General features: G+C 41.0%; 1 protein-coding gene across 2 annotated transcripts in view; it reads left to right on the forward strand.

The window, feature by feature from the left end:
- The window catches only part of LOC106073149 (uncharacterized), a 161,342-nt gene that overhangs the window by 85,417 nt on the left and 48,591 nt on the right, over positions 1-27,334 (forward strand). Inside the window, exons 2-3 of one of the 2 annotated variants that reach the window (XM_056039486.1) lie at positions 13,183-13,522; positions 14,260-14,735. In XM_056039486.1, coding sequence (XP_055895461.1) covers positions 13,381-13,522; positions 14,260-14,735 — 618 coding nt within the window. In that variant the 5' untranslated portion in view covers positions 13,183-13,380. Of the gene's footprint in view, positions 1-13,111; positions 13,523-14,259; positions 14,736-27,334 lie in introns of those variants that run through there. The other variant, XM_056039487.1, reaches the window with a different exon arrangement.

The raw sequence follows: 27,334 nt of genomic DNA on the forward strand, positions 1-27,334 counted from the left end.
TCTCATTACCTCACTATCTCATTACCTCACTATCTCACTATCTCATTACCTCACTATCTCATTACCTCACTATCTCATTACCTCACTATCTCACTATCTCATTACCTCACTACCTCACTATCTCCACAGAGCAGTCTCATACTACGTCCTCCCAGTAGTGGTCAGCGCTGTCCACTCTTTATGGTCCCAATGGAATACATCTACGTAAACGATAAGACCAAATGTGGCGCAACAAAAATGGCTGAGACGGACTTTAGAAGTCAGTAACACAGATCGGGTCTCAAACAAGGAAATCTTGCTAGTGAGATATAAGGCAAAGGGTGCCCCCGTCAGGCTCGGCGAGTCAAAGCTTGAAGAGTTGGACGAGTTCACATACCTTGATGCATTCATCATAACATATGATGGGAATGCCTACAATGATGTAGCGTGCCAAATAGGAAAGGCAGGGAGCATTTTCCAACTGCAATATATGCATGTGAGACATGGAAGTCAACTGTCAAAATTGAGAAGAGACTAAATATGGCTTAATATAAAACGTAATCGGTGCTTTAAAAAAAATAAAAAAGGCTGAGACGGATTTTGGGAGTCTGTTCCACAGATCGGGTCTCAAACAAGGAAATCCTATGCCGAGCTGGGAGTCGAACACTTTGTGAGGTTGTTACAGAGCGTCGCATGAGGTTTGCGGGACATGTTCTCCGGTAAAATGAAACGCATACCAAAAGTTGCGATAACATGGAGGCCAATTCGAGGAAAGCGCAAACAGGGATGTCCTCGTATAACTTGGCGCCACACTTTCATGGAGGACCTCAGAACAGTGGACACCTGGTGGGAGGAGGCTTCAGACATTGCCAGTGACAGATCATTATGGAGACAGCTTGCCGCCCAATGCGCCGAACGGTGCGGGGGGACCTGTCTAAGTAAGTCAAGTAACAGGGGTGGGAGGAGAGTGATCAGGTCTTCTTGTGCCAGCCGTAGATTGACCATAAAGGATGACTTAAGGAATCTGTTCGTCCCACCATACTAAATAACGGGATGAATAAATCAAATAACTCATTTTAAAATACATTTTATAAACTGGCATTGATCAAGCTGTATGGACTACATATTACGTTTAGTCTTACCAAAGAAGATCGAGGTCACAGCAAGTGCTAATCTATATTTCTAGATTTAATGTGAGTGTTCCTTCCCCTTAAGGAAATGACATACACTATCTCAATGAGATTTCAGATCTCATGTTACATTTATTAAATTTGATCTACACAGTATTTACAGCTAACGTTCATTTAGTGTTAAATATTAATGTACACGCAGTTTGAATTCACCCTTTTGTTCGTCGTTTACGGTAATTTACGGTAATTTACGGTAATACTTTAAAAGGTTTTGATCAAAGGACTGCACAGGGATACAGAACTATTGTTATTACTAAGATAAAGATAGTCAAAATACTTGTACTGATTACAAACGACATAGAAGATATATTTTTCTTACAAGAGGGAAACATAAAGAATTAGGTTTGTACATTGTCGTAGAAATGTGATTTTGTTTACAACTTTCTGAAGTAGTTCAGGATTGAAACGTGGAATCTGCAGAACCAGTGAGATAAACACTATAGAGTTAAGTAGGTCCTGGTGTCTCACTGTGTAAGACCCATACTGTGTGTCTTTCCCAATGCTCTCAGCACGAAGTAGGTCCTAGTGTCTCATTGTCTAAGACCCATACTGTGTGTCTGTCCCAATACTCTCAGCACGAAGTAGGTCCTGGTGTCTCATTGTCTAAGACCCATACTGTGTGACTGTCCCAATAGTCTCAGCACGAAGTAGGTCCTAGTGTCTCATTGTCTAAGACCCATACTGTGTGTCTGTCCCAATAGTCTCAGCACGAAGTAGGTCCTAGTGTCTCATTGTCTAAGACCCATACTGTGTGTCTGTCCCAATAGTCTCAGCACGAAGTAGGTCCTAGTGTCTCATTGTCTAAGACCCATACTGTGTGACTGTCCCAATAGTCTCAGCACGAAGTAGGTCCTAGTGTCTCATTGTCTAAGACCCATACTGTGTGTCTGTCCCAATAGTCTCAGCACGAAGTAGGTCCTAGTGTCTCATTGTCTAAGACCCATACTGTGTGTCTGTCCCAATACTCTCAGCACGAAGTAGGTCCTGGTGTCTCACTGTGTAAGACCCATACTGTGTGTCTGTCCCAATAGTCTCAGCACGAAGTAGGTCCTGGTGTCTCACTGTGTAAGACCCATACTGTGTGACTGTCCCAATAGTCTCAGCACGAAGTAGGTCCTGGTGTCTCACTGTGTAAGACCCATACTGTGTGACTGTCCCAATAGTCTCAGCACGAAGTAGGTCCTGGTGTCTCACTGTGTAAGACCCATACTGTGTGACTGTCCCAATAGTCTCAGCACGAAGTAGGTCCTGGTGTCTCACTGTGTAAGACCCATACTGTGTGACTGTCCCAATAGTCTCAGCACGAAGTAGGTCCTGGTGTCTCACTGTGTAAGACCCATACTGTGTGACTGTCCCAATAGTCTCAGCACGAAGTAGGTCCTGGTGTCTCACTGTGTAAGACCCATACTGTGTGACTGTCCCAATAGTCTCAGCACGAAGTAGGTCCTGGTGTCTCATTGTGTAAGACCCATACTGTGTGACTGTCCCAATAGTCTCAGCACGAAGTAGGTCCTGGTGTCTCACTGTGTAAGACCCATACTGTGTGACTGTCCCAATAGTCTCAGCACGAAGTAGGTCCTGGTGTCTCACTGTGTAAGACCCATACTGTGTGACTGTCCCAATAGTCTCAGCACGAAGTAGGTCCTGGTGTCTCACTGTGTAAGACCCATACTGTGTGACTGTCCCAATAGTCTCAGCACGAAGTAGGTCCTGGTGTCTCACTGTGTAAGACCCATACTGTGTGACTGTCCCAATAGTCTCAGCACGAAGTAGGTCCTGGTGTCTCAATGTGTAAGACCCATACTGTGTGACTGTCCCAATAGTCTCAGCACGAAGTAGGTCCTGGTGTCTCAATGTGTAAGACCCATACTGTGTGACTGTCCCAATAGTCTCAGCACGAAGTAGGTCCTGGTGTCTCAATGTGTAAGACCCATACTGTGTGTCTGTCCCAATAGTCTCAGCACGAAGTAGGTCCTGGTGTCTCAATGTGTAAAACCCATACTGTGTGTCTGTCCCAATAGTCTCAGCACGAAGTAGGTCCTGGTGTCTCAATGTGTAAGACCCATACTGTGTGTCTGTCCCAATAGTCTCAGCACGAAGTAGGTCCTGGTGTCTCAATGTGTAAGACCCATACTGTGTGTCTGTCCCAATAGTCTCAGCACGAAGTAGGTCCTGGTGTCTCAATGTGTAAGACCCATACTGTGTGTCTGTCCCAATAGTCTCAGCACGAAGTAGGTCCTGGTGTCTCAATGTGTAAGACCCATACTGTGTGTCTGTCCCAATAGTCTCAGCACGAAGTAGGTCCTGGTGTCTCAATGTGTAAGACCCATACTGTGTGTCTGTCCCAATAGTCTCAGCACGAAGTAGGTCCTGGTGTCTCAATGTGTAAGACCCATACTGTGTGTCTGTCCCAATAGTCTCAGCACGAAGTAGGTCCTGGTGTCTCAATGTGTAAGACCCATACTGTGTGACTGTCCTAATAGTCTCAGCACGAAGTAGGTCCTGGTGTCTCAATGTGTAAGACCCATACTGTGTGTCTGTCCCAATAGTCTCAGCACGAAGTAGGTCCTGGTGTCTCATTGTCTAAGACCCATACTGTGTGACTGTCCCAATAGTCTCAGCACGAAGTAGGTCCTGGTGTCTCAATGTGTAAGACCCATACTGTGTGACTGTCCCAATAGTCTCAGCACGAAGTAGGTCCTGGTGTCTCAATGTGTAAGACCCATACTGTGTGACTGTCCCAATAGTCTCAGCACGAAGTAGGTCCTGGTGTCTCAATGTGTAAGACCCATACTGTGTGACTGTCCCAATAGTCTCAGCACGAAGTAGGTCCTGGTGTCTCACTGTGTAAGACCCATACTGTGTGTCTGTCCCAATAGTCTCAGCACGAAGTAGGTCCTGGTGTCTCAATGTGTAAGACCCATACTGTGTGTCTGTCCCAATAGTCTCAGCACGAAGTAGGTGCTGGTGTCTCAATGTGTAAGACCCATACTGTGTGTCTGTCCCAATAGTCTCAGCACGAAGTAGGTCCTGGTGTCTCAATGTGTAAGACCCATACTGTGTGTCTGTCCCAATAGTCTCAGCACGAAGTAGGTCCTGGTGTCTCAATGTGTAAGACCCATACTGTGTGACTGTCCCAATAGTCTCAGCACGAAGTAGGTCCTGGTGTCTCAATGTGTAAGACCCATACTGTGTGTCTGTCCCAATAGTCTCAGCACGAAGTAGGTCCTGGTGTCTCATTGTCTAAGACCCATACTGTGTGACTGTCCCAATAGTCTCAGCACGAAGTAGGTCCTGGTGTCTCACTGTGTAAGACCCATACTGTGTGTCTGTCCCAATAGTCTCAGCACGAAGTAGGTCCTGGTGTCTCAATGTGTAAGACCCATACTGTGTGACTGTCCCAATAGTCTCAGCACGAAGTAGGTCCTGGTGTCTCAATGTGTAAGACCCATACTGTGTGTCTGTCCCAATAGTCTCAGCACGAAGTAGGTCCTGGTGTCTCATTGTCTAAGACCCATACTGTGTGACTGTCCCAATAGTCTCAGCACGAAGTAGGTCCTGGTGTCTCAATGTGTAAGACCCATACTGTGTGTCTGTCCCAATAGTTTCAGCACGAAGTAGGTCCTGGTGTCTCATTGTCTAAGACACATACTGTGTGTCTGTCTCAATAGTTTCAACACGAAGTAGGTCCTGGTGTCTCATTGTCTAAGACACATACTGTGTGTCTGTCCCAATAGTCTCAGCACGAAGTAGGTCCTAGTGTCTCATTGTCTAAGACCCATACTGTGTGTCTGTCCCAATAGTCTCAGCACGAAGTAGGTCCTGGTGTCTCATTGTCTAAGACACATACTGTGTGTCTGTCCCAATAGTCTCAGCACGAAGTAGGTCCTGGTGTCTCACTGTGTAAGACACATACTGTGTGACTGTCCCAATAGTCTCAGCATGAAGTAGGTCCTGGTGCCTCACTGTGTAAGACACATACTGTGTGACTGTCCCAATACTCTCAGCACGAAGTAGGTCCTGGTGTCTCACTGTGTAAGACCCATACTGTGTGACTGTCTCAATACTCTCAACACGCTTTTAACGAAACGAAGCCCTCTTCCCTTCGATCAACTAAGCCCCGCCGATCACTTAAGCGTGACCTCAGTGACCCCATATTGAAGGTGCCGACTTAAGCCCTTGAGTTTATCCGAGTCCCTGACTTCTGATCATCAAAGCCCACCAGCTGATTCACTTCCCGCCTCTCTGATAAACAAAGTAAATTTTTAAAAAAGTAATTATCCCCTTTCAGACCTTGCGATCTATCTATGTAAAGGTCATCTGTTTATGTGGGCCACAGTTAACGAGGGTGTCATTTGGCCAGCACAACGACCAACCGCCTTTACCTTTCCCAACTATCGTCAGATATCCTTTAGAGCTGGGTGAACTCAGAGGCGCCCTAAAGAGCCCGAGATTAAAAATCCCAGTCTACACCAGGTTTGGAGCCCGGAACTCTCATCAGTTCGGAAGACAAGTGCTCTTACACTCAGCCACGGCGCCTCCCTGATAATTAAAGCCCTTCTCTTTATTGAAGACCCTGCCTTCGATCGTCCGTTTGTCCAAAAATCTAAGTTCCCTCTGGTGATAAGCCCTGGTCCATCCTATCATCTAAGCCTCTCCCCTCATAAGCCCTGGTCCACCCTATCATCTAAGCCTCTCTCCTCATAAGCCCTGGTCCATCCTATCATCTAAGCCTCTCTCCTCATAAGCCCTGGTCCATCCTATCATCTAAGCCTCTCCCCTCATAAGCCCTGGTCCACCCTATCATCTAAGCCTCTCTCCTCATAAGCCCTGGTCCATCCTATCATCTAAGCCTCTCTCCTCATAAGCCCTGGTCCATCCTATCATCTAAGCCTCTCCCCTCATAAGCCCTGGTCCATCCTATCATCTAAGCCTCTCCCCTCATAAGCCCTGGTCCACCCTATCATCTAAGCCTCTCTCCTCATAAGCCCTGGTCCATCCTATCATCTAAGCCTCTCTCCTCATAAGCCCTGGTCCATCCTATCATCTAAGCCTCTCCCCTCATAAGCCCTGGTCCACCCTATCATCTAAGCCTCTCTCCTCATAAGCCCTGGTCCATCCTATTATCTAAGCCTCTCTCCTCATAAGCCCTGGTCCATCCTATCATCTAAGCCTCTCCCCTCATAAGCCCTGGTCCACCCTATCATCTAAGCCCCCTCTGCTCATTCAAGTTTTACTTTGCAAGACTTGGATAGCCTGATCAATTAAAGGCCACGGATGAATGCATTCAAGCAACAGTTAAACGATTTCTGAGCTCCGCCTGTGGAAACTTTGGCTTCCGGAGAGCTCTGATTAAGAAAAAAAACGTTTTCATAATTATTTTAAAACTATAATCATAAGAGGAAAAACCGTCCTTCACCTTAAATTTTTGTGTGAGAGATTCATGTTATAGTTTAGAATTTAGATCTTTCAAGTTTCAATAAATTTGACAATATTTGCTTTTTGAATAGAAAACAAATGTATTGAGAATAACGTAGTTTTTTTTAAATTAATGTAATAATATTTGTGCGCATTTTCCTAGTTTAAAGTGTGAGTGTGTGTTGTGAGTGTGTGTTTGTGTGTTGTAAGTGTGTGCCTGTGTGTTGTCAGTGTGTGTCTGTGTTGTCAGTATGTTATCAGTGTGTGTCTGTGTGTTATCATTGTGTTGTCAGTGTGTATCTATTTGTTGTCAGTGTATGTTGGTTTGTTGTTAATGTGTTGCGAGTGTGTGTCTGTTTGTCTTCAGTGTGTCTGGAGTGTTACCATTCTATATCTGTGTGTTGAACGTGTGTGTGTCTGTATTGTGAATATGTGTCTGTGTGATGTGAGTGTGTAAGTCTTTGTCACTTTCGTAATTCTGTGTTTTGAGCGTGAGTACGTGTGTTATATTCGTAGTGTGTGTCTAAGTGTTCCGTCTGTGTGTCTATGTGTTCCGAGTGTGTGTCTATGTGCTCTTAGTGTGTGTCTATGTGTTCCGAATGTGTCTATGTGCTCTTAGTGTGTGTCTCTATGTTCTAAGTGTGAAAATGTGTGCTGTGGGCTTATCAAGTAACAAGCTTGGCTTTGAATCGACAGGCTTTTAATTAAAATTGTGAATGAAGTTTTTCTCTGGATCATTAGCCAAATAAGAAGTTATCTCCGCGGGCAATAGCTTGTGTTTTTTTTTAAATTATCCTAGAGAGATCATTGATTGGAATCCTCGCAGCCTTTTAAAATTCTGTTTGAAATATGAGCTCTATTAAATATTGTTTTGTGGTTTATCTAAAACGCTTATCTTTATCTATTGTCTATTGTGCAAATTACTAATCTTTTGTCCACAAATGATGCCAAAATAGTGATTTTACTGATCGTCCCAGTTTTCTTAATGTAGTGCAACCTAAATAACTATCTTTTCTCTTTAATTTTTTTTAACGGATTTTTTTTTTTCAGTTGGCAGAATTTTGACAACTAAAATATTTTATTAAAATTCTCTTCTCCTTATACTATCTTATATATCTCGGACTCTCCTAGGACGTTTCTTGGAAGAAGGAGATAATTAATTACGTCTTTCGCGTATCCATTTGTCAATGTATTCATGTTTGTTACTAAGACACTTAAATTCTACTGTCATTGGTTTTCCAGGTTGAGTCAGACAAACCTTTCTATGCTAGAATGACACTAAATAACGTGTTCAAAAATTTTACCAGACAGACAGACAGACAGAGTGAGTTGATATAAGCTTTATAAAACGTTTGTCTAAAGTTAGAAAGAAGGAAATTCGCAAAACTGGCAGAGCAGACGATAGACAGCCGCGCAAATGACGCGAATACAGTGAGATCTAGCCATAATTATTTTTTTTTAATGATGGTCCGTTCCGATTTGACCAGTGGTCTGATTCGATCCGATGTGATTTTTTTTTTAACATAAAGTACGAATTGATTTAAAAAAATATATTACTTGTTATAAATAAAACGATATCCCAGAACAGAATATAAAAAGGGGGGGGGGTGGAGGATAAAACAGACTACATAAACCAAAAATAAACAAAATACAAAATTACATCCTATTTAAAATATTCAGAAAGATATAAATACAGAAGTATAATAATAATAATAATAATAATAATAATAATAATAATAATAATAATCTTTATTGTCCGTATGGAAATTTGTCTTACAATTTGTGCATTACACCAAACAAAAAACATTATAACTATAAGAAACCAAAGTGCACATTCACACCAGACTCACTCATAATTTACATGTGACAAAGTTTATACCAGATTGTTCTTATTTAATGATTTGATTGCCAGGGGAACAAAAGAGTGTTTGTGTCTGTTTGTCTTTGCTATCGGTGTCTTGTATTTGTATGAAGATTCCTCCTATAAGCTTGGAAACTAGTCATGGGTTCAAAACGATGGTCAGTACTGGACTGGTAATTCAATTCAAAAAACGGCTCTAACGATTTTCCAACAAAGTTGACAGTTTATGTATAGTTTTGAAAAAAAAACAAACAAAAAAAATAGACAAACCCGAAATTTCTGGAACAGTCACCAAGTAAAAGCTCTGGTTTGACCCTTGACAATATAATCATTTTCAAATTAAATTTGATTTTGTTTTTTTTTATTTCATTTTGATCACGGCTTCTCGAGAATTGCATCTCTCAACTAGCTGCCTGGTCGTGCGGTTTGCGCGCTGGACTGTCGTTCTGACTCATCGATGGCCCCGGGTTCATCCCGCTCCCATTCCCCCGTCGTCCTGCGGAAGGTTTGGACTAGGAAGTAGATTATCTTCAACTCTGAAGGAACATCCTAAACATGTAAAACATTTGAAACAAACAAAACAATCAGGAAAGTGTTAAATAAACAGACTTACACACACATTGTGCGCACTGTCTTGTAGAAGAAACAGAGGAGACTTGATTGACACGCACTAACCATGAGATATATCAATTATATGAAGACCCACCAATAGTGACAGAAATAAAAAAAAGAACAGACTACGTTGGGCAGGTCACCTTGAAAGAATGTCAGACAACAGAGGGGCGAAAATCGTATACAGGCAAAAACCAAAAAGGCAGGCGACCCAAAGGCAGACCCCGAATGCGATGGATAGATGATGTGGAAGCAGATCTGAAACAGCTTGGGGTTAGGGCGTGGAGACGAAAGGCCCAGGAGAGATCTGAATGGAAGGATGTGTTGAAGCAGGCCAGAGCCCTCCATGGGCTGTAGCGCCACTGGGATGGATGGATGGATGACTATTCATGGCTCACTGGAGAGACACTTAGCAATCATAAAACATGACAAGAAATAAATAGAATACAAAAAGGATAGACATCACAAGCCTCATAAGGAGAGGAAATGATTCAAAAGAAAAAAAATTTAAAAACTGTAACTTGCTTTCATTCCCTATGCAACATGCTAAAACTTTAACGAATATATTTAACAAGTCTTCTTCTTCTTCTTCGTTCTCATTGTTATGTTGGAGTGTTCAGATTAGGGGTGCACCGGATAGTCGCTCCGGCTCCGGCTTCTGCCGAATATCCGGCATTTTTTACTATCCGGTGCTATTCGTCTCCGGTCGGATATCACTACCGGATAGTAAAAAATACACCTATTTAATATGCATAAAGTGGACCTCGTTCCATTAATGTCTGTTGTAGAATGTATTAATGTTTATATTAAAGCAAAATAATGTGCTTAAAAATAGAGCCATTATGAATATGCACCAAACATCGTTTATTATAAAGACAAGGCAAGTTAATAACTTAATATAAATAGAAATGAAACTTTACATACAGATGAGTAGACCAATACATGAGATGAACTGCGCAGTGGTTTCCAAATCAGGAGCTCTCCATATAGTTTCCTTTCTATTGGGGGTGTTTTGGGGCCAATGTCTTATACGGGCCTCTTGGTGAAGAGAGCAGTTTTGGAGGACGTGGTCGGCCTTCTCTGGTCACACTCCACATGGGCAGATTTCACTGGTTCCAATTTTGAGCTTCCGGTACATGTGTTATTTTAACAAGTAAGGTATAACTATTTTGTTTTGAAGAATTGTTGTTGTCCAATCCGTAGATGAAGCTTGCTAAAAAATGCGGTTTTTTTTTTGAGTTATTCAAAGTAATCTTTTATTTCTTTACATTTTAGTATCTGAGATAGTAAGTGTATGTGTTTTGAGTGGCTGGTAGTGCAGTATGTGTGTGCCTGTGTATGAAATGACCAGTGGACCTTGAGTGTACATGGTTGAGTGAACATCAGTGTGTCAGGACTGTGTGTATAAGGAAGTCAATATAAAGAACAAGTGGCTGGAGTAAACATAAATAGAGATTACTAAAATCATTGTGTTTATTGAAGCTCAGGTTGGGGTTAGTGTTCCATTACATTCAAAAATGCTAAACTAAAGCACAGAAATAAGGTATGACTATACAAAATATAATATAGATTATAAATATTTCCGAGGGACTGCAGGCACGACATGGCCTAAATTGTGCCTATGTGCCTAAAATCAAGTCAAATCAATCTATAAAATATTTCCGCAATTTGTGCACCAGATGCATACAAATGTTTGCTTTTCATGGATTTTTGAGAATCTGTAATATTTGATATAATTTGTCTATTAATCGAAACCTGTTTCTTTTTTTCACGTTCACCAAATACACTAATTATGTTACCCTTTTAAAGTTACTTTTCTTATTGCATGTGGTAGACAAAAACTTGCACGTACTCTTCCTGCAGCTTGCTGTAGTTTATTTCTCTAACATGACCAGCGAATCGCTTCGCGTAGAGAGTATTTATTTATTGAAGAAAACAGCGCATTATTTCATCCTTGACACATTCTGCAATAGAGCTCCACAGCTCAGCATCACAAAGCTGGCTAGAAGTAGAAGTAGTGAGCATTTATCTTTTTTTTTTTTAAGAAACGTCAGTAAATAATAAGATAAGTCTATGTGCAGGGCTGGACGTAGGTCATTGCAACCTATGCGGACGCAGTGGGCCTCTCAGTTTCGTAGGCCCCGCTCTAATTCTAGGAATAAATTATTAAATTAAAACATTATAACATATAATAATAGGGTTTCCGCGGATTCTTGAATTTCCAGGGGCTCCTGGAAATCACCTGTATTTGCAAAATATACACACACACAAAATGTCCTGGAAATCTCCTGAAAAATTGACTAAATTGTCGTTTTGGAATGCCAATCCTTCGCGCGATTAAAAAAAACGGTATTGTCAGCTTTCATTTAATAAAAATGTATTGCAAAGACGAATGTATTTTAATACAAAATCTTAATTTTGACATTATGCTTATCCCTACCCAGCTTGGGCACTGCGCAGTCCGTTTCGCATAGGGCCCGCAATTGTTAGGGCCGACCCTGTCTATGTGAATATCTTCTCAATACTTCAACTCAACAGCGACATACTTTGTACTGATGCACTATAAACTTTATAAGAGCTCACAGACCATAGACTCTCTTCTCCTTCTATCTTATAAATCTCGGACGTTCCTAGGACGTTTCTTCGAAGGAGGAGATAATTAACTACGCCCTTCACGTATCCATCTGTCAATGTATTCATATTTGTTACTTAACTTACTCTAGACTATGGAGCTTTTTTTTTATCACTACAATAAATGTCGTGAAAATTTTGTAGAAAGTTGGAACAAGGCGTTGTTTTGTAAAGTAGTTAAAAGAAGTAAAGTTGTTGTTTTTTTTGCAACCCTAACCTATGTAACGTATAATTTAATTTTTAGATCTAGATCTAGTAATTGAACAAAAAAATGAGAGTACTCATAATTATTATTTTGCAATTTTTAGAGACATAATCTAGAAAGATCTAGGTAATCAATCTATTTAAATGTACATAAGATGATTTTAAACATGAATTATTTCCATCTAGGATTTTTTGAAACATTATTTCAGTGGAAACAAACAGGAAATGGCTTTGTTTCATATATTTGCGTGAATATCCGAGAAATGATTTTGCATTATTTCTAAACTTTGAAAACTAAAGATCATTACTTTTCTAAGACAGAAAAGATTGATTGGGGCGAGTTTACGTACATAAAAATCTATATATGTATAGGTCTGTGAATCGATCTATCGCGGATAAGAATTCATTTCCGGTTTCCAATCCAGATATAATATATAAGCCTATGTCACAGACATTATCTCCTGCATGACAACAACAATTATCACAACCATGTACTTTTGTCAGGATACAATTTTACACCCTGAAAAAATGAATAAAACTATACATAAATTATAAAAGGTAAAAAGCTAAATTGAAAATATTCTCAAACAAGGAAGACGAAGAAGCAGATAAAAACAGGGAAGAAAATTAATCGAAATTAGATCTTACGTCGAACGTGGGTGAAAAGTTTTATCTACTTCATTCTGAACCGGATTAATTATTGGAATAGAGCGAATAGAACTGCTCATGCGCAAGGTGAACAGGAAACTTATAAAACAAATAAAGTAACTTGGTTTGGATTAGAAGTCTTTCAAGCTTCTAGTAAATCTGATCTACCTTTTTTATCTACACTATAGAGCTAGAATTATAGCTTAAGACTTATCCCTGTAACAAGTTTGTTCATTTGCAGTCATGCAGACTAGACCAGTGGAGTAAAGCGCTTGACTTCCGAACCAAAGTCTTGGGTTCAAATCCTGGTGAAGACTGGGATTTTTAATTCCGGGATTTTTTTGCGCATCTGAGTCCACCCAGCTCTAATGGGTAACTGATCTTTAGTTGGGAAAAGTAAAGGCGGTTGGTCGTTGTGCTGGCCACATGACACCCTCGTTAACCGTTGGCCACAACAACAGATGACCTTAATATTATATGCCCTTTAGATCGCAAGTTCTAAAAGGGGTAATTGACTAGACTATACGAGCCAACATTCAGTTTTAGACTAGCATGAAATATGAAACGTTTCTTCTGCTTCATTGTGGTTTTAAACTTTCACTTTTTCATCCTCTATTTTTGTACATTATTTGTTCACAGCTTCAATCAACTGACCTCAGCCATTGACCATTGAGATACTGTGAGAGAACAAGTGACAGCTATGCTCTAACCAGAACCCCCTTCCCCCACCCCCCAAAAAAAAAAAAAAAAAAAAAAAAAGAAAGAGATTGTCATCCATGAGCCAGATGACCACGCTGGAAAGGCAGCCATGTTTAAACCTTAATCACAGCTGCAGCAATGTCTAAACTCATGCTGACCCGAACGGGGACAACAGTTCTCAAAGCCAGGAGGCGATACAGCAGATACAGGCGCCCTCGGAGGCAGTCAGCGCCCACCGTTTTGCAGAGGACTCACTATTACTGCAATGGCTTCTCGCCAGGTGAGACTTTATTTTTCTGTAGCCTATAAATAGAAACAGTTCATCATTTTAAAATAAGCAAAGAAAAAAATCTAGATGTAATACACACACACACCCGGCAAAAATAAACAGACATAGTTTCAGAAGCTTATAAATTCTGTACTTAGGGCGTGGTGTCTGAGTGGTAAATCCCTTGGATTCCGCAACGAAGGTCTCTAGTTCGAATCTCGGTAAAGGAATAAAAAAAAGTAAATTTCCCCTTTCAGACTTTGCAGTCTATGGGGAGATGATGTAAAGGTCATCTGTTTCTGTGGCCCACGGTTAATGGGGGTGTCATGTGGCCAGCACAACGACCAACCGCCTTTACTTTCCCCAAGTAATATCAGGTACCCATTAGAGCTAAATGAACTCGGAGGCACCCAAAGATGCTGAAAATAAAATTACCAGTCCTCTCCAGGATTCGAACCAGGGACCCTTGTTCGTAAGCCAAGCGCTTCCTCGGTGAAGAATGGTATTGTAAATTTTGAGATTTTAGGACGCTCCTTTGTCCACCCAACTCTAAAGGATACTTGGCAATAGTTGGGGAAAGTTAGTCGTTGTGCTGGCCACATGAAACCCTCGTTAACGGTTGGTCATAGAAACAGGTGAACTTAATCTGCCCCCTAAAAAATCGCAAGATCTGAAACGGGATACTTTATTACTTATTTTATTATTATGTAACATTGTACGCCGTTAATGTGTTGTCTGTCTGTCTGCAGGTCAGTCACCCACTGGAGTCTCCCACATTCCAGACTTTGCTCGGATGAGGGCTGACCTCTGGCGAGCTAGGTCTGACCCCATTCAGTGCCGATGCGACTCTTTGAAAGCCAACTCGGACTACCTTCGGGCTACCTCGGACATGCTTCGACTCAAGTCCGAAGCCCTTCGTTCCAAGTCGGAGCAGATATGCAGGAAGCGTCGAAAAGACTCGGAAGACCCGAAGACTCTTTTACAACAGTCGGAAGAGCTGAGAACTAAAGCCGATCAACTTCGGAGGGAGTCGGACGCATTAAGGATACAAATAGAGCACCTCAGGCGAGAGTCGGAGACCGCATTCGTGTTCCCTGATTTTACATCGATCCGAAATAATAACCTGGTTCACCTTCGTTCATCAAGTCCCTCCAACACGTTATTATTACCCGCCTCAATACCGGAAGTGGATAGTACGCAGGAGCCGGGAATGTCCGCAATCAATGTGAGTACCAGACTTTTAATGACTTGGTTAATTGCACTAGATCTAGTTTGGTGTTCACGGGCTCGTTAAGTTGGGTCGGTGTCTGAAGTTTTCAAAATGGGGAGATTGAAATAAAACAAGATTTGTTCATAGTTATGTTGGTAGTTATGTATTTATATTCTTACTTACTAGTTTGAATGCTGATCTGTAGTTATGTTCCTTATTATGATTTTAGTTTTGTCGCTATATTCGTTATGTTGGTAGTTATCTATATGTTTATGTTAAAAGTTTCGAGCAACCAACTGTTGCAACCTGATCTTAACCACATGGGCTTTCGTTTAGTTCTTTTACAGAAAAATATTTAAAAAAACCCAGTGACGAGAATAGGCTATGAATCTTCCCCCCACCCATAGGCGTAGTGAGGGGTGCAAAGGGGGCACGATGCCCCAAGCGCCACCCTCGGGGGGGGGGGGGGGGCGCCACACGCAGCCTATATTTCTATGTAATGTACATGGAAAATGGTGTGGGGGGGGGACCAACAAAGTTACTTGCCCCGGACGCACGTTTTGCTCACTACGCCCCTGCTCCCCCTTTTATTATTTTTTTTTACCTAAGTGTATTCTAGATTTTTCTGCGATATTATTTAAGAGCTTGTTTTCATTTATAAGTATTTTAAAAAGTAGTAACTCCCCCCCCCCTGCGACGGTACTCCCATTAATACAATTATATACAATCATATGCGATGTACAGAAAACCCATAATACGTTGTTTCACTTACAGAGACATGTTGAGGTGAAAAATAGAACTAAAATGAAAAGTTGTAATGGCATTATCCTTCTTGTTTGTGGTCTTCCTCTGTCTCTCGGGAACTAGAACAAAAAGCAAAAGTTCGATTTGTATGTTGTTGTTTTTTTACTTCTGGGAAGGTGATTTTTTTTAACGAACAGAGTCAATTAGTACTAATAATTATAAATATGTTAGACACAGATCTTGTAAAGCTCTTCTGTCATTTGTGGTCTAAACACCGGTGCTGTAAAGCTCTTCTGTCTTGTCTGGTCTAGACACAGGTCTTGTAAAGCTCTTCTGTCTTGTCTGGTCTAGACCAGGGGTCGGCAACCTTTTGGGTCGGAAGAGCCAAAAATAACAATTTACAAAATGTCAAAGTTTTTAAAGAGCCGCAAAGTTTTTTTCTTGCAAATTATATATAGTACTCACACAATTAATTTTTTTAATGAAAAGTGATAAGACAGAAGAAAGCTGAATATCTTCCAAATATGTTACATTTGAAGACATTTTAGCTATTCTGTATTGTACAGTTTAAGCGGATAGTGGCAAATCTTTAATTTTCTTTTTTTCAAGATTACTTGTTTGTATTTGAAATCACAAAACAGTTCTAAATCTTTGACATACCATCTGTGACAAGTCAAAAACTCGCTGTCAGAGTCACTCAAATTTATCACAGCATTACTTATTATTTTTCATCATTTATTTATTTTATTTTAATTATTTCCCCATCCTACCTCCAATTTCTTCACCCGCCCCACCTTTCCTCTCTACCAGGCTAGACTTAGTCCACCACCTTGGAGAAAATTAGGCCAGTCCTTTCAGTTATCTGCCCTTGACCGGGGCAAAGATAGACACGTTCTCTTTAGTCTTATCCGCGGATGTCCGCCGCGATTGACCCCCCCCCTTGGGTGGAATGTAGGTCACTCTCCCCCCCCCCCCCCCCCACGTCTCTCTTTGATCTAAGAGATTACACGGGTCAACATACCGCGTGATACACCAAGGTGCGTCGCTTGTCGGACTTCACCCACGTGTAAGCTAATTCTTAGCCTAGTACATTTCCGGTGTCCGCCCACACTTTTCAGGCATATATATATAGTAAACCAACTCAAATCACCCTCTCTTTCTCATTCGAGCTGAGCTATCGAGTCTGGACTATATCACTCATTCTTTCTCCTAGAGGAATACCTGGTGGTAAGCCGAACTTAATCATAAGTTCCATCTTAATTACTCTGTGTATATTTCCATTGGATTTTATCATGTGTATTTTGCTTAGTTCATTTATATTTAATTAGTGCATTGTGTATTTCTCACTGGCGTAAGTAGAAAACATAAACATGTCCTATGTATTTATTTATGTATTGCATTAATCTATTATGCTACGTTGCTCAATTGATCGTTGATGCAACCATGTATATATTTGTACACCTTATTTTATCTCCTTTATCTCGGTTGGCCGCCTTGATAATTTTACTATCGCACTAATACTGCGCTTAGAAAGGAGATATGAGTTATCTCCCCTGTAATGAATTATCTCCCCTTTACTCATTTTACTCTAATGAGAGTTGCGCCGCTTGAAGGGACATTCAAGCACGCTCCATTGTTCTCGACCCACGGTCATGTGTAAACAATCATCTGGGTCACTGACCACCGCCCATTTCACTTCCCCCCCCCCTTCTTTCGCTATCCACCTGTGTTGTTTATTTGAGATTATTATTTCCCCTTCTATGTACATTTTTATATTATTACGTTCTCTTCCATTTGTCATCATCTCCCCTTTATGCTCTAAAGCAATTTTACCAATCTGACGAATGCACCTCAGTCGAGGGCATCGATAAGATGTATGAGAGACATGTCCTAACTTGTCTTTATTTATCCGCAGCCTCCCTCAGGTGTCTGCCTATTTATCGGATTACTTACCTGCCTATTTGCCTACTGGCCTATTTAGGTGCTTAGTGCTATTCAGCACTGTATTTGCTATCAAGAATCACCTATCGCCTATTTGCCTACTGGCCTATCTATGTGCTTAGTGCTATTCAGCACTGCACTTTCCTATTGAGCATCATCTACCGCCTACGGAGATCTACTCAACTCTACTACTTGGCGCTATCGGCATTGCCCGCCTATTCGACAGCCCACCTGTCAAGCTATTAGGCGCGACGTCCCTATAGAGTCAGATCTGTGCGAGACGTCATAGCTACGCCAACCCTCTGCAACTCACTGGACATATCCTGTTACTCACACTGCTCACGGCAGATCAGCTCTGCCCGCAGTAACCTTGTGCCCACGGTATCCGGCCACCCGCCATACTGTGCCCACTACAGATACTAGAACTTGGGACTGAGACTCCACAAGAACTATATCGCCGGCGTCCCTCTATCCGCTAGAGCGCCACCTCCAGCTGCAGAACCTCGAGCCAGGACACAGCCAGCTGCGACATCAACAGGAACACCAGCTAAGTCAGAGGACAAAGTGACCTACTCTCTTATTAGGTGCAAGAGTGATGATTAAACATAGAATATACTAGAGATAGATGCAAACCCTCCCTCTTTTTATCCTTATATGTGTATTTATGTAAATAAATATTCTTTATTTTAACTTTTGTATCTATCTTTTATTGCTTTGTCTCGTTGCGTGTCTGCTCCCGATTCATATGCTGATAGGTTGGTGTGTGATAGCTTTAAAAATAATCATCCCCTAGACATAAAACGCGCCAAACACACGTCACATTACCCCACCTGTCACATTTTGGGGGCCCGTCCGGGATTTAACCCATTAGCACAGCAGGCACCAGGTCGACAATCAGCCCCTCATAGCCACAATAACCGCCCCAACCACCAGTCTCGCTATAATCAGGCCAACTACTCTCAGCGTGACTCACGTCATGGCGCGCGTGACAGTAGACCCACTCCACATCGGCAGCAGCAGGCCCCACGGACCCTATCAATGGTGGCGCCAGTCCCTCAACCCTCTGTGATTGATCCATTTGACCAACCAGAGGAGGACACATACGTCGTCTCCACGATGGCCGTGGTTCCTCAACCCACTGCCATTGATCTCGGCCAACCAGAACTCCCACCGGTGCTACCTCACCCCATCTCTTCTCCTTCGGGAGTAGAGAACATTCTGGCTAACGGTGTCGAAGTTTTGGGCCTATACGACTCAGGCTGTTCGTTCGGCGCGGTTATCAATAAGGCGCTGATTGACCCTTCGGATCTCACTGGTGGAACAGTGACAATCCAGTCCATAGACCGCGGCACTCCTCCGCAGGTTCTACCTGTCGCGAGGGTACACGTAGAGTGCAGATACGTACATGGCACCATTGACGCCGCCGTCATGGACACGCCAGTATATGACTTCATTCTAGGCTCCAAATATGTCCCTCTTGGAGAAGTCAACAAGCCATACTTTTCTCTGCCCGTCGGTAGATCGACGAAGCAGAAACGTGGCCGCAACCAGCCGGTTGGAAGCCCTGGTCGCCACGCTAACACGCCTAGTCCCGACTCATCAGCGAATCTCAAACCACTCCGCCCTGGCATTGACACTGCTAGGAAGTCACGAGTTAAGTCGTATACCCGCGCTCGTGAGGGTTTACTTAGCCCAGGCTACTCAGCCAAAATTAAGCAACATTCCCCTGACATTAACCGTGTCAGGAAGCCACGATGTAAGCCAGATTATCGCACTCGTGGGGACGTTCTCAGGCAGAACTCCACATTCTTTATCAGGCCACTCTTCTCTGACATTGATCGTGTCAGACGATACCGAGGTAAGCTGACTACTTACTCTCGTGAAGAAGCGCCTCACAGCGGCTTCGGAGGTAAGCCCCAACGAGCAAACGTGCCTTGGGCACCCCGCCTAAGCCCCAATCACACTCCCCAATCCGCCCCAGGAAGGAATGATTACTCACCCAATCGCCCAGTCTACTCTCCCAAGCAACCCCATATGTTTCACTCAGGTGACTACATACACAGGGACGGGAAGTAGACCACGGACAGACTTGGACAGACCCTCCTCCTGGCATGGCTACCCCTTTATTTTTCCAAATTTTTTTTTTAATGCTGTGATAACAACTGATCTTAAAGTTAGAGTGACATCAGTCTGCTCGCACTTTATGGATCTTTCTGCGATAGATCCATCTTGGCGGCGGCGTATGTGACAAGTCAAAAACTCGCTGTCAGAGTCACTCAAATTTATCACAGCATTAGTTATTATTTTTCATCATTTATTTATTTTATTTTAATCATTTCCCCATCCTACCTCCAATTTCTTCACCCGCCCCACCTTTCCTCTCTACCAGGCTAGACTTAGTCCACCACCTTGGAGAAAATTAGGCCAGTCCTTTCAGTTATCTGCCCTTGACCGGGGCAAAGATAGACACGTTCTCTTTAGTCTTATCCGCGGATGTCCGCCGCGATTGACCCCCCCCCTTGGGTGGAATGTAGGTCACTCTCCCCCCCCCCCCCCCACGTCTCTCTTTGATCTAAGAGATTACACGGGTCAACATACCGCGTGATACACCAAGGTGCGTCGCTTGTCGGACTTCACCCACGTGTAAGCTAATTCTTAGCCTAGTACATTTCCGGTGTCCGCCCACACTTTTCAGGCATATATATATAGTAAACCAACTCAAATCACCCTCTCTTTCTCATTCGAGCTGAGCTATCGAGTCTGGACTATATCACTCATTCTTTCTCCTAGAGGAATACCTGGTGGTAAGCCGAACTTAATCATAAGTTCCATCTTAATTACTCTGTGTATATTTCCATTGGATTTTATCATGTGTATTTTGCTTAGTTCATTTATATTTAATTAGTGCATTGTGTATTTCTCACTGGCGTAAGTAGAAAACATAAACATGTCCTATGTATTTATTTATGTATTGCATTAATCTATTATGCTACGTTGCTCAATTGATCGTTGATGCAACCATGTATATATTTGTACACCTTATTTTATCTCCTTTATCTCGGTTGGCCGCCTTGATAATTTTACTATCGCACTAATACTGCGCTTAGAAAGGAGATATGAGTTATCTCCCCTGTAATGAATTATCTCCCCTTTACTCATTTTACTCTAATGAGAGTTGCGCCGCTTGAAGGGACATTCAAGCACGCTCCATTGTTCTCGACCCACGGTCATGTGTAAACAATCATCTGGGTCACTGACCACCGCCCATTTCACTTCCCCCCCCCCTTCTTTCGCTATCCACCTGTGTTGTTTATTTGAGATTATTATTTCCCCTTCTATGTACATTTTTATATTATTACGTTCTCTTTCATGTACATTTCTATATTGCTGCTATCTGCCATCTATTTTCCAAATCCCATTTGTCATCATCTCCCCTTTATGCTCTAAAGCAATTTTACCAATCTGACGAATGCACCTCAGTCGAGGGCATCGATAAGATGTATGAGAGACATGTCCTAACTTGTCTTTATTTATCCGCAGCCTCCCTCAGGTGTCTGCCTATTTATCGGATTACTTACCTGCCTATTTGCCTACTGGCCTATTTAGGTGCTTAGTGCTATTCAGCACTGTATTTGCTATCAAGAATCACCTATCGCCTATTTGCCTACTGGCCTATCTATGTGCTTAGTGCTATTCAGCACTGCACTTTCCTATTGAGCATCATCTACCGCCTACGGAGATCTACTCAACTCTACTACTTGGCGCTATCGGCATTGCCCGCCTATTCGACAGCCCACCTGTCAAGCTATTAGGCGCGACGTCCCTATAGAGTCAGATCTGTGCGAGACGTCATAGCTACGCCAACCCTCTGCAACTCACTGGACATATCCTGTTACTCACACTGCTCACGGCAGATCAGCTCTGCCCGCAGTAACCTTGTGCCCACGGTATCCGGCCACCCGCCATACTGTGCCCACTACAGATACTAGAACTTGGGACTGAGACTCCACAAGAACTATATCGCCGGCGTCCCTCTATCCGCTAGAGCGCCACCTCCAGCTGCAGAACCTCGAGCCAGGACACAGCCAGCTGCGACATCAACAGGAACACCAGCTAAGTCAGAGGACAAAGTGACCTACTCTCTTATTAGGTGCAAGAGTGATGATTAAACATAGAATATACTAGAGATAGATGCAAACCCTCCCTCTTTTTATCCTTATATGTGTATTTATGTAAATAAATATTCTTTATTTTAACTTTTGTATCTATCTTTTATTGCTTTGTCTCGTTGCGTGTCTGCTCCCGATTCATATGCTGATAGGTTGGTGTGTGATAGCTTTAAAAATAATCATCCCCTAGACATAAAACGCGCCAAACACACGTCACATTACCCCACCTGTCACACCATCTGTAAATGGTTTGCCTTTTTGTGCAATTTCTAGTGGTACCGCAAGGCGTGCTAGATCAGCATTACTTGTAGATTGCTTATAGCTTTGAGAAGATAATTCGCTTCTTACTCATTTACTTGAAACAATAAACTATACGTCACAGTCAAAGCACGTGGTGAAGATGTCAATTTGTCTTGCGTCAAAGTGAATTAAAACCTACATAGAAACAATCGACAAGGGAGTCATTCGAGACCTTCCGACGGACTGACAACAGTGACGACGAGTGTAATGGAGGAAGGGGTGTAATGAAAAGCGAGTACAAATGACTGAGAGATCTAATCGGTACCTAATCATCGTTAAACGATTCAGAACATTTAAAAAATGTTTCGATAAAATAAATATTTGCATATGGAACTAAAGAGCCGCAGCTTTACATCCAAAGAGCCGCATGTGGCTCGCGAGCCGCAGGTTGCCGACCCCGGGTCTAGACACAGGTCCTGTAAAGCTCTTCTGTCTTGTCTGGTCTAGACACGTGTCTTGTAATAACCTCTTCTGTCATGTCTGGTCTAGACACAAGTCTTGTAATGACCTCTTATGTCATGTCTGGTCTAGACCCAGGTCTTGTAATGACCTCTTATGTCATGTCTGGTCTAGACACAAGTCTTGTAATGACCTCTTCTGTCATGTCTGGTCTAGACACAAGTCTTGTAATGACCTCTTAAGTCATGTCTGGTCTAGACCAAGGTCTTGTAATGACCTCTTAAGTCATGTCTGGTCTAAACACAGGTCTTGTAATGACCTCTTATGTCAACTCTGGTCTAAACACAGGTCTTGTAATGACCTCTTATGTCATGTCTGGTCTAGACCCAGGTCTTGTAATGACCTCTTAAGTCATGTCTGGTCTAAACACAGGTCTTGTAATGACCTCTTATGTCAACTCTGGTCTAGACCCAAGTCTTGTAATGACCTCTTAAGTCATGTCTGGTCTAGACCCAGGTTTTGTAATGACTAACAGATCCTTTTAAAAAAATAATTTGTATTTGACTATTATTTGAGTTACTTTAATTCAAACTGTTTTGGCCCCGCTCTAAACTACGAAATAAATCTGAAACATTTATTGTTCTAAGTTGTCTGACATTAAATTTTTGTTTCATTGATTTTTCCATTTAGATGAACCGTTAAAAACACAGAAAATATGTCGAACCCGAGCTCTGCACTAATGGCCCATTAAATCGCTATCTGGTTGGGGGGAGCCTAAGGCCTTTTTGTTAATGACATACTTTATTATTACTCTTTTAATAAATAACAACACCATGAGGGCACGAGTGTCTAGAGATAACATTCTAGTTCATCATACACTTTACATCATGAGGGCACGTGTGTCTAGAGATAACATTCTAGTTCATCATACACTTTACATCATGAGGGCACGTGTGTCTAGAGATAACATTCTAGTTCATCATACACTTTACATCATGCACGTGAATTCAACGTTACTTTACAGATATTCTTTAAAAAAAAAGAAATAATTATTTCTTAAGCGTATCCATGTCCTTATCTTCTTTTCATCGATAAAAAAGAAACAAGCCGCTACCATTATTGACATCGCCGTACCACTGTCTCATAATTTAAGAAAAACTGAGTTGGAAAAACAAAGAAAATATGGGAACCTAGGCTTGGAGATTAAGCGATTATAGAAGAGGTCTAAAAAATACAATATGATATCTGATATAAATACATATTTATATATATATATATGAATATATCATATACATTTATCATATCTGATTACAAAAATGTATGAAAAACTTGAAGCAATCATATTCGATTACTAAGAAATCTGACTCTTTATTAATATACTTATTAATAGCCATGTTTGAATCTAGTTTTCAGTGCGAGAAAAAGATTAGTTAAAAAAAAAACAACTACTAGTGCAAAGGTCACAAGGTCCCATGGTGGACTCGTGTGTGGGTGTTTGTGTGTGTGTTCGTGTGTGTGTGTGTGTTCGTGTGTGTGTGGGGGGGGGGAATCTGCACTAAGGAAATGTGTGATAATGATAAGATCAAACAGAAAATTGTGAATTTCATGAATTAACTTCAAAAGTACAAGCATATTGCCATATAACAAGGCATGTCTTCGAGTCCGAAAATTAGTGAGGAATGCAGTATTTCCCTTGGCTGTGCATATTTTGCCACATCCAGGGCAAACATAACCATTGTCCGCATGTGGTCGATTTAGATTTTTTTTTCGCCGTCTGCGTCTGTCCTCGGAAGCGGATTTTCTTTTGGTCTCAAATGTGTATCCCGCGACCTTTGTGAGTGACCTCCAGCTGTCTCGTTCTGAGGCCGCATGCAACCAGGTGCTCTCTTTTATGTCAGCTAAGGCAAGTTGGCGCCTAAGCTGGTCTTTGAAGCGTTTCCGTGGGGCACCTCTGTTTCTTCCACCACCTTTTAGCTCCCCAAAAAAAGACTGCCTTTATATATATATATATATATATATATATATATATATATATAGTGTTACAGCTACACATCGCATATGTTTTAGATCGATTTAAGTTAATGAGTGTGACAATCCTGTTGTGACAACACTACCACATCTATGTGACAGCTTTTTTTGTGAGTGGAAACAAGCCTCGGAATATGTAAATTAAAGCCACCACTTTTGTTTTTTCTTCACCGGGCTTTAAAACCGAAGCCACTAACATTTTTCTATGTTAATTACTATCGTAATACTTGTCAGGTGTCGCCTCTCAATCTCTTACTTATCACAATTTCCACTCCTAATTTGTACATGTTAGCTTAGTAGTGACACCGCTTAGGCCAGTTGTTTAAACTGTTGAACCAAAAGAAATAAATCTACTATCTAGTAAAGTGCAATGCACCGAGTGCCACTAGCCGCTGAGTGCAGACGTCTCTCCTAAGTCAATCAAGCAAGAATTTTTCAACTAATGATCTTGTCCTAGAGTTCGATTATCTCCCATGGATTGATCCCGTAGTTTTCTTGAGCATAATTTTTTTACAGTTATTTCCCCTGCCCTGGTGCGTGATCTCTTAATTTCATTCCTAGACCAGCCTGTGCGTGTGTGTGTGAGAAAAGAGGAGTTGATGTGTGTCACAGTGTGTGTGTGTGCATGTTTGCGGTGATAAGAGGAAGTAGAGACGCTTGTGTGTTAAACTTTTTGTTGTACTTATTAGACTAGAAATCAAATACAGATTACAGGATTATATTTCAAGGGCTTCATTAGATTGAATATATGTCTTAAACAAATTATTAAAGTACGAATATATGGGTCACCTTATGGGTCACTATATGGTCATTTGTCAGCTTGGATTTTATTATATACACTGACAACGACAGCTAGAAATTTGAAGGCTTTCAGTGGATTTGTATCGGTCTTGCTTAAAATAGAATATATTTGGGAGATTGCATATCAAAATCGATTTTACTTTTTTTTTTTCATTTTATATTAGTTGTTGGGAAAAACACATTCTTTTTTTGAAATAGTATCAGTATTTATTTCAGACCTAAAGAAGACAATCTTTTCACTGTCACTTTTTGTATAGTTATAGTTGTGCTCCTTTCTAACGACTCCAAGTCATCTATTAAGTCATCTAACGTCTCTAAGTCATCTAACGACACTAAGTCATCTAACGACACTAAGTCATCTAACGTCTCTAAGTTATCTAACGACACTAAGTCATCTAACGATATCAAGTCATGTAACGACACTAAGTCATCTAACGATATCAAGTCATCTAACGATATCAAGCCATCTAACGACACTAAGTCATCTAACGACACTAAGTCATCTAACGATATCAAGTCATCTAACGATATCAAGTCATCTAACGACACTAAGTCATCTAACGATGTCAAGTCATCTAACGACACCAAGTCATCTAACGGCGAGTTACAAACACAACCTTGTGAACAAGTCTCCAAGACCCTAGCCTAACTACTCAATTAGTTTAATGACTCTCTTCAAAACCTTTACGCTATCTCCGAATCCTACACAGGCCAATTACTAACAGGAACACCCTGAGCTGAAATCGTGGATCACCTTGAGGCATAGTTTCAAGTCATCGGCTACACAGCTGTTCACAAACAAATAACCAAAAAAGAGGGTAAGCAGTTTTCATTGAGAAACTTCTAGGGACATAAATATAGACACTTTTATTTTTTAGTAGAGCTAAGAACTAACTGGAGAGGGAGTGGGGTGAAGAGGTGGGGCAGTCTGGGATGATCAGTATTTGACGGGAAAAGTTGAAAAGAAAATAATAGAGAGGGGGTGGTGGTGGTCTTGGAGTGTAAATAAGAGAGGAGAGAGCTACTGTGAGAGAGAGAGAGAGAGACGAGAGAACTACTGTGTGAGAGAAGAGGACGAGAAGGAAGAGAGTGAATGAAATAGGCTGTCATCAAAGTTACAGAGAGAGAGAGTTAATGCGTATGTGTGTTTGTATTTGTGAGAAACAGAATGAATGAGAGAAAGACACATATGTCTATCTATCTATCTATCTATCTATCTATCTATCTATCTATCTATCTATCTATCTGATCTATCTAATCTATCTATTTAATCTATCTATCTATCTATTTAATATCTATCTATCTATCTATCTATCTATCTATCTATCTCATCTATCTATCTATCTATCTATCTATCTATCTATCTATCTATCTATCTATCTATCTATCGATATCTATCTATCTATCTATCTATCAATCGATATCTATCTATCTATATCTTTCTATCTATCTATCTATCTATCTATCTATCTATCTATCTATCTATCTAATCTATCTAATCTATCTATTTAATCTATCTGTCTATCTATTTAATATCTATTTATCTATCTATCTATTTATCTATCTATCTATCTATCTATCTATCTATCTATCTATCTATCTATCTATCTATCTATCTATATTTATCTATCTATTTATCTATCTATCTATCTATCTATCTATCTATCTATCTATCTATCTATCTATCTAATCTATCTGTCTATCTATTTAATATCTATCTATCTATCTATCTATCTATCTATCTATCTATCTATCTATCTATCTATCTATCTATCTATCTATCTATCTATTTATCTATCTATTTATCTATCTATCTATCTATCTATCTATCTATCTATCTATCTATCTATCTATCTATCTATCTATCTATCTATATTTATCTATCTATTTATCTATCTATCTATCTATCTATCTATCTATCTATCTATCTATCTATCTATCTATCTAATCTATCTGTCTATCTATTTAATATCTATCTATCTATCTATCTATCTATCTATCTATCTATCTATCTATCTATCTATCTATCTATCTATCTATCTATCTATCTATCTATATATATATATATATATATATATATATATATATATATATAGATAGATAGATAGATAGATATAGATATAGATATCTATCCATTCAAGATTTATCGATTGTCTTTCTCCTTTCCTCTTTGTCTTTTACTTTAGATATAACCTCTTTCAATGGCAGGCCCGTCCATTCTTTTATGTTACC

This window comes from Biomphalaria glabrata, chromosome 8 (genome assembly GCF_947242115.1).
Source record: "Biomphalaria glabrata chromosome 8, xgBioGlab47.1, whole genome shotgun sequence".
Lineage (NCBI taxonomy): Eukaryota > Metazoa > Mollusca > Gastropoda > Planorbidae > Biomphalaria > Biomphalaria glabrata.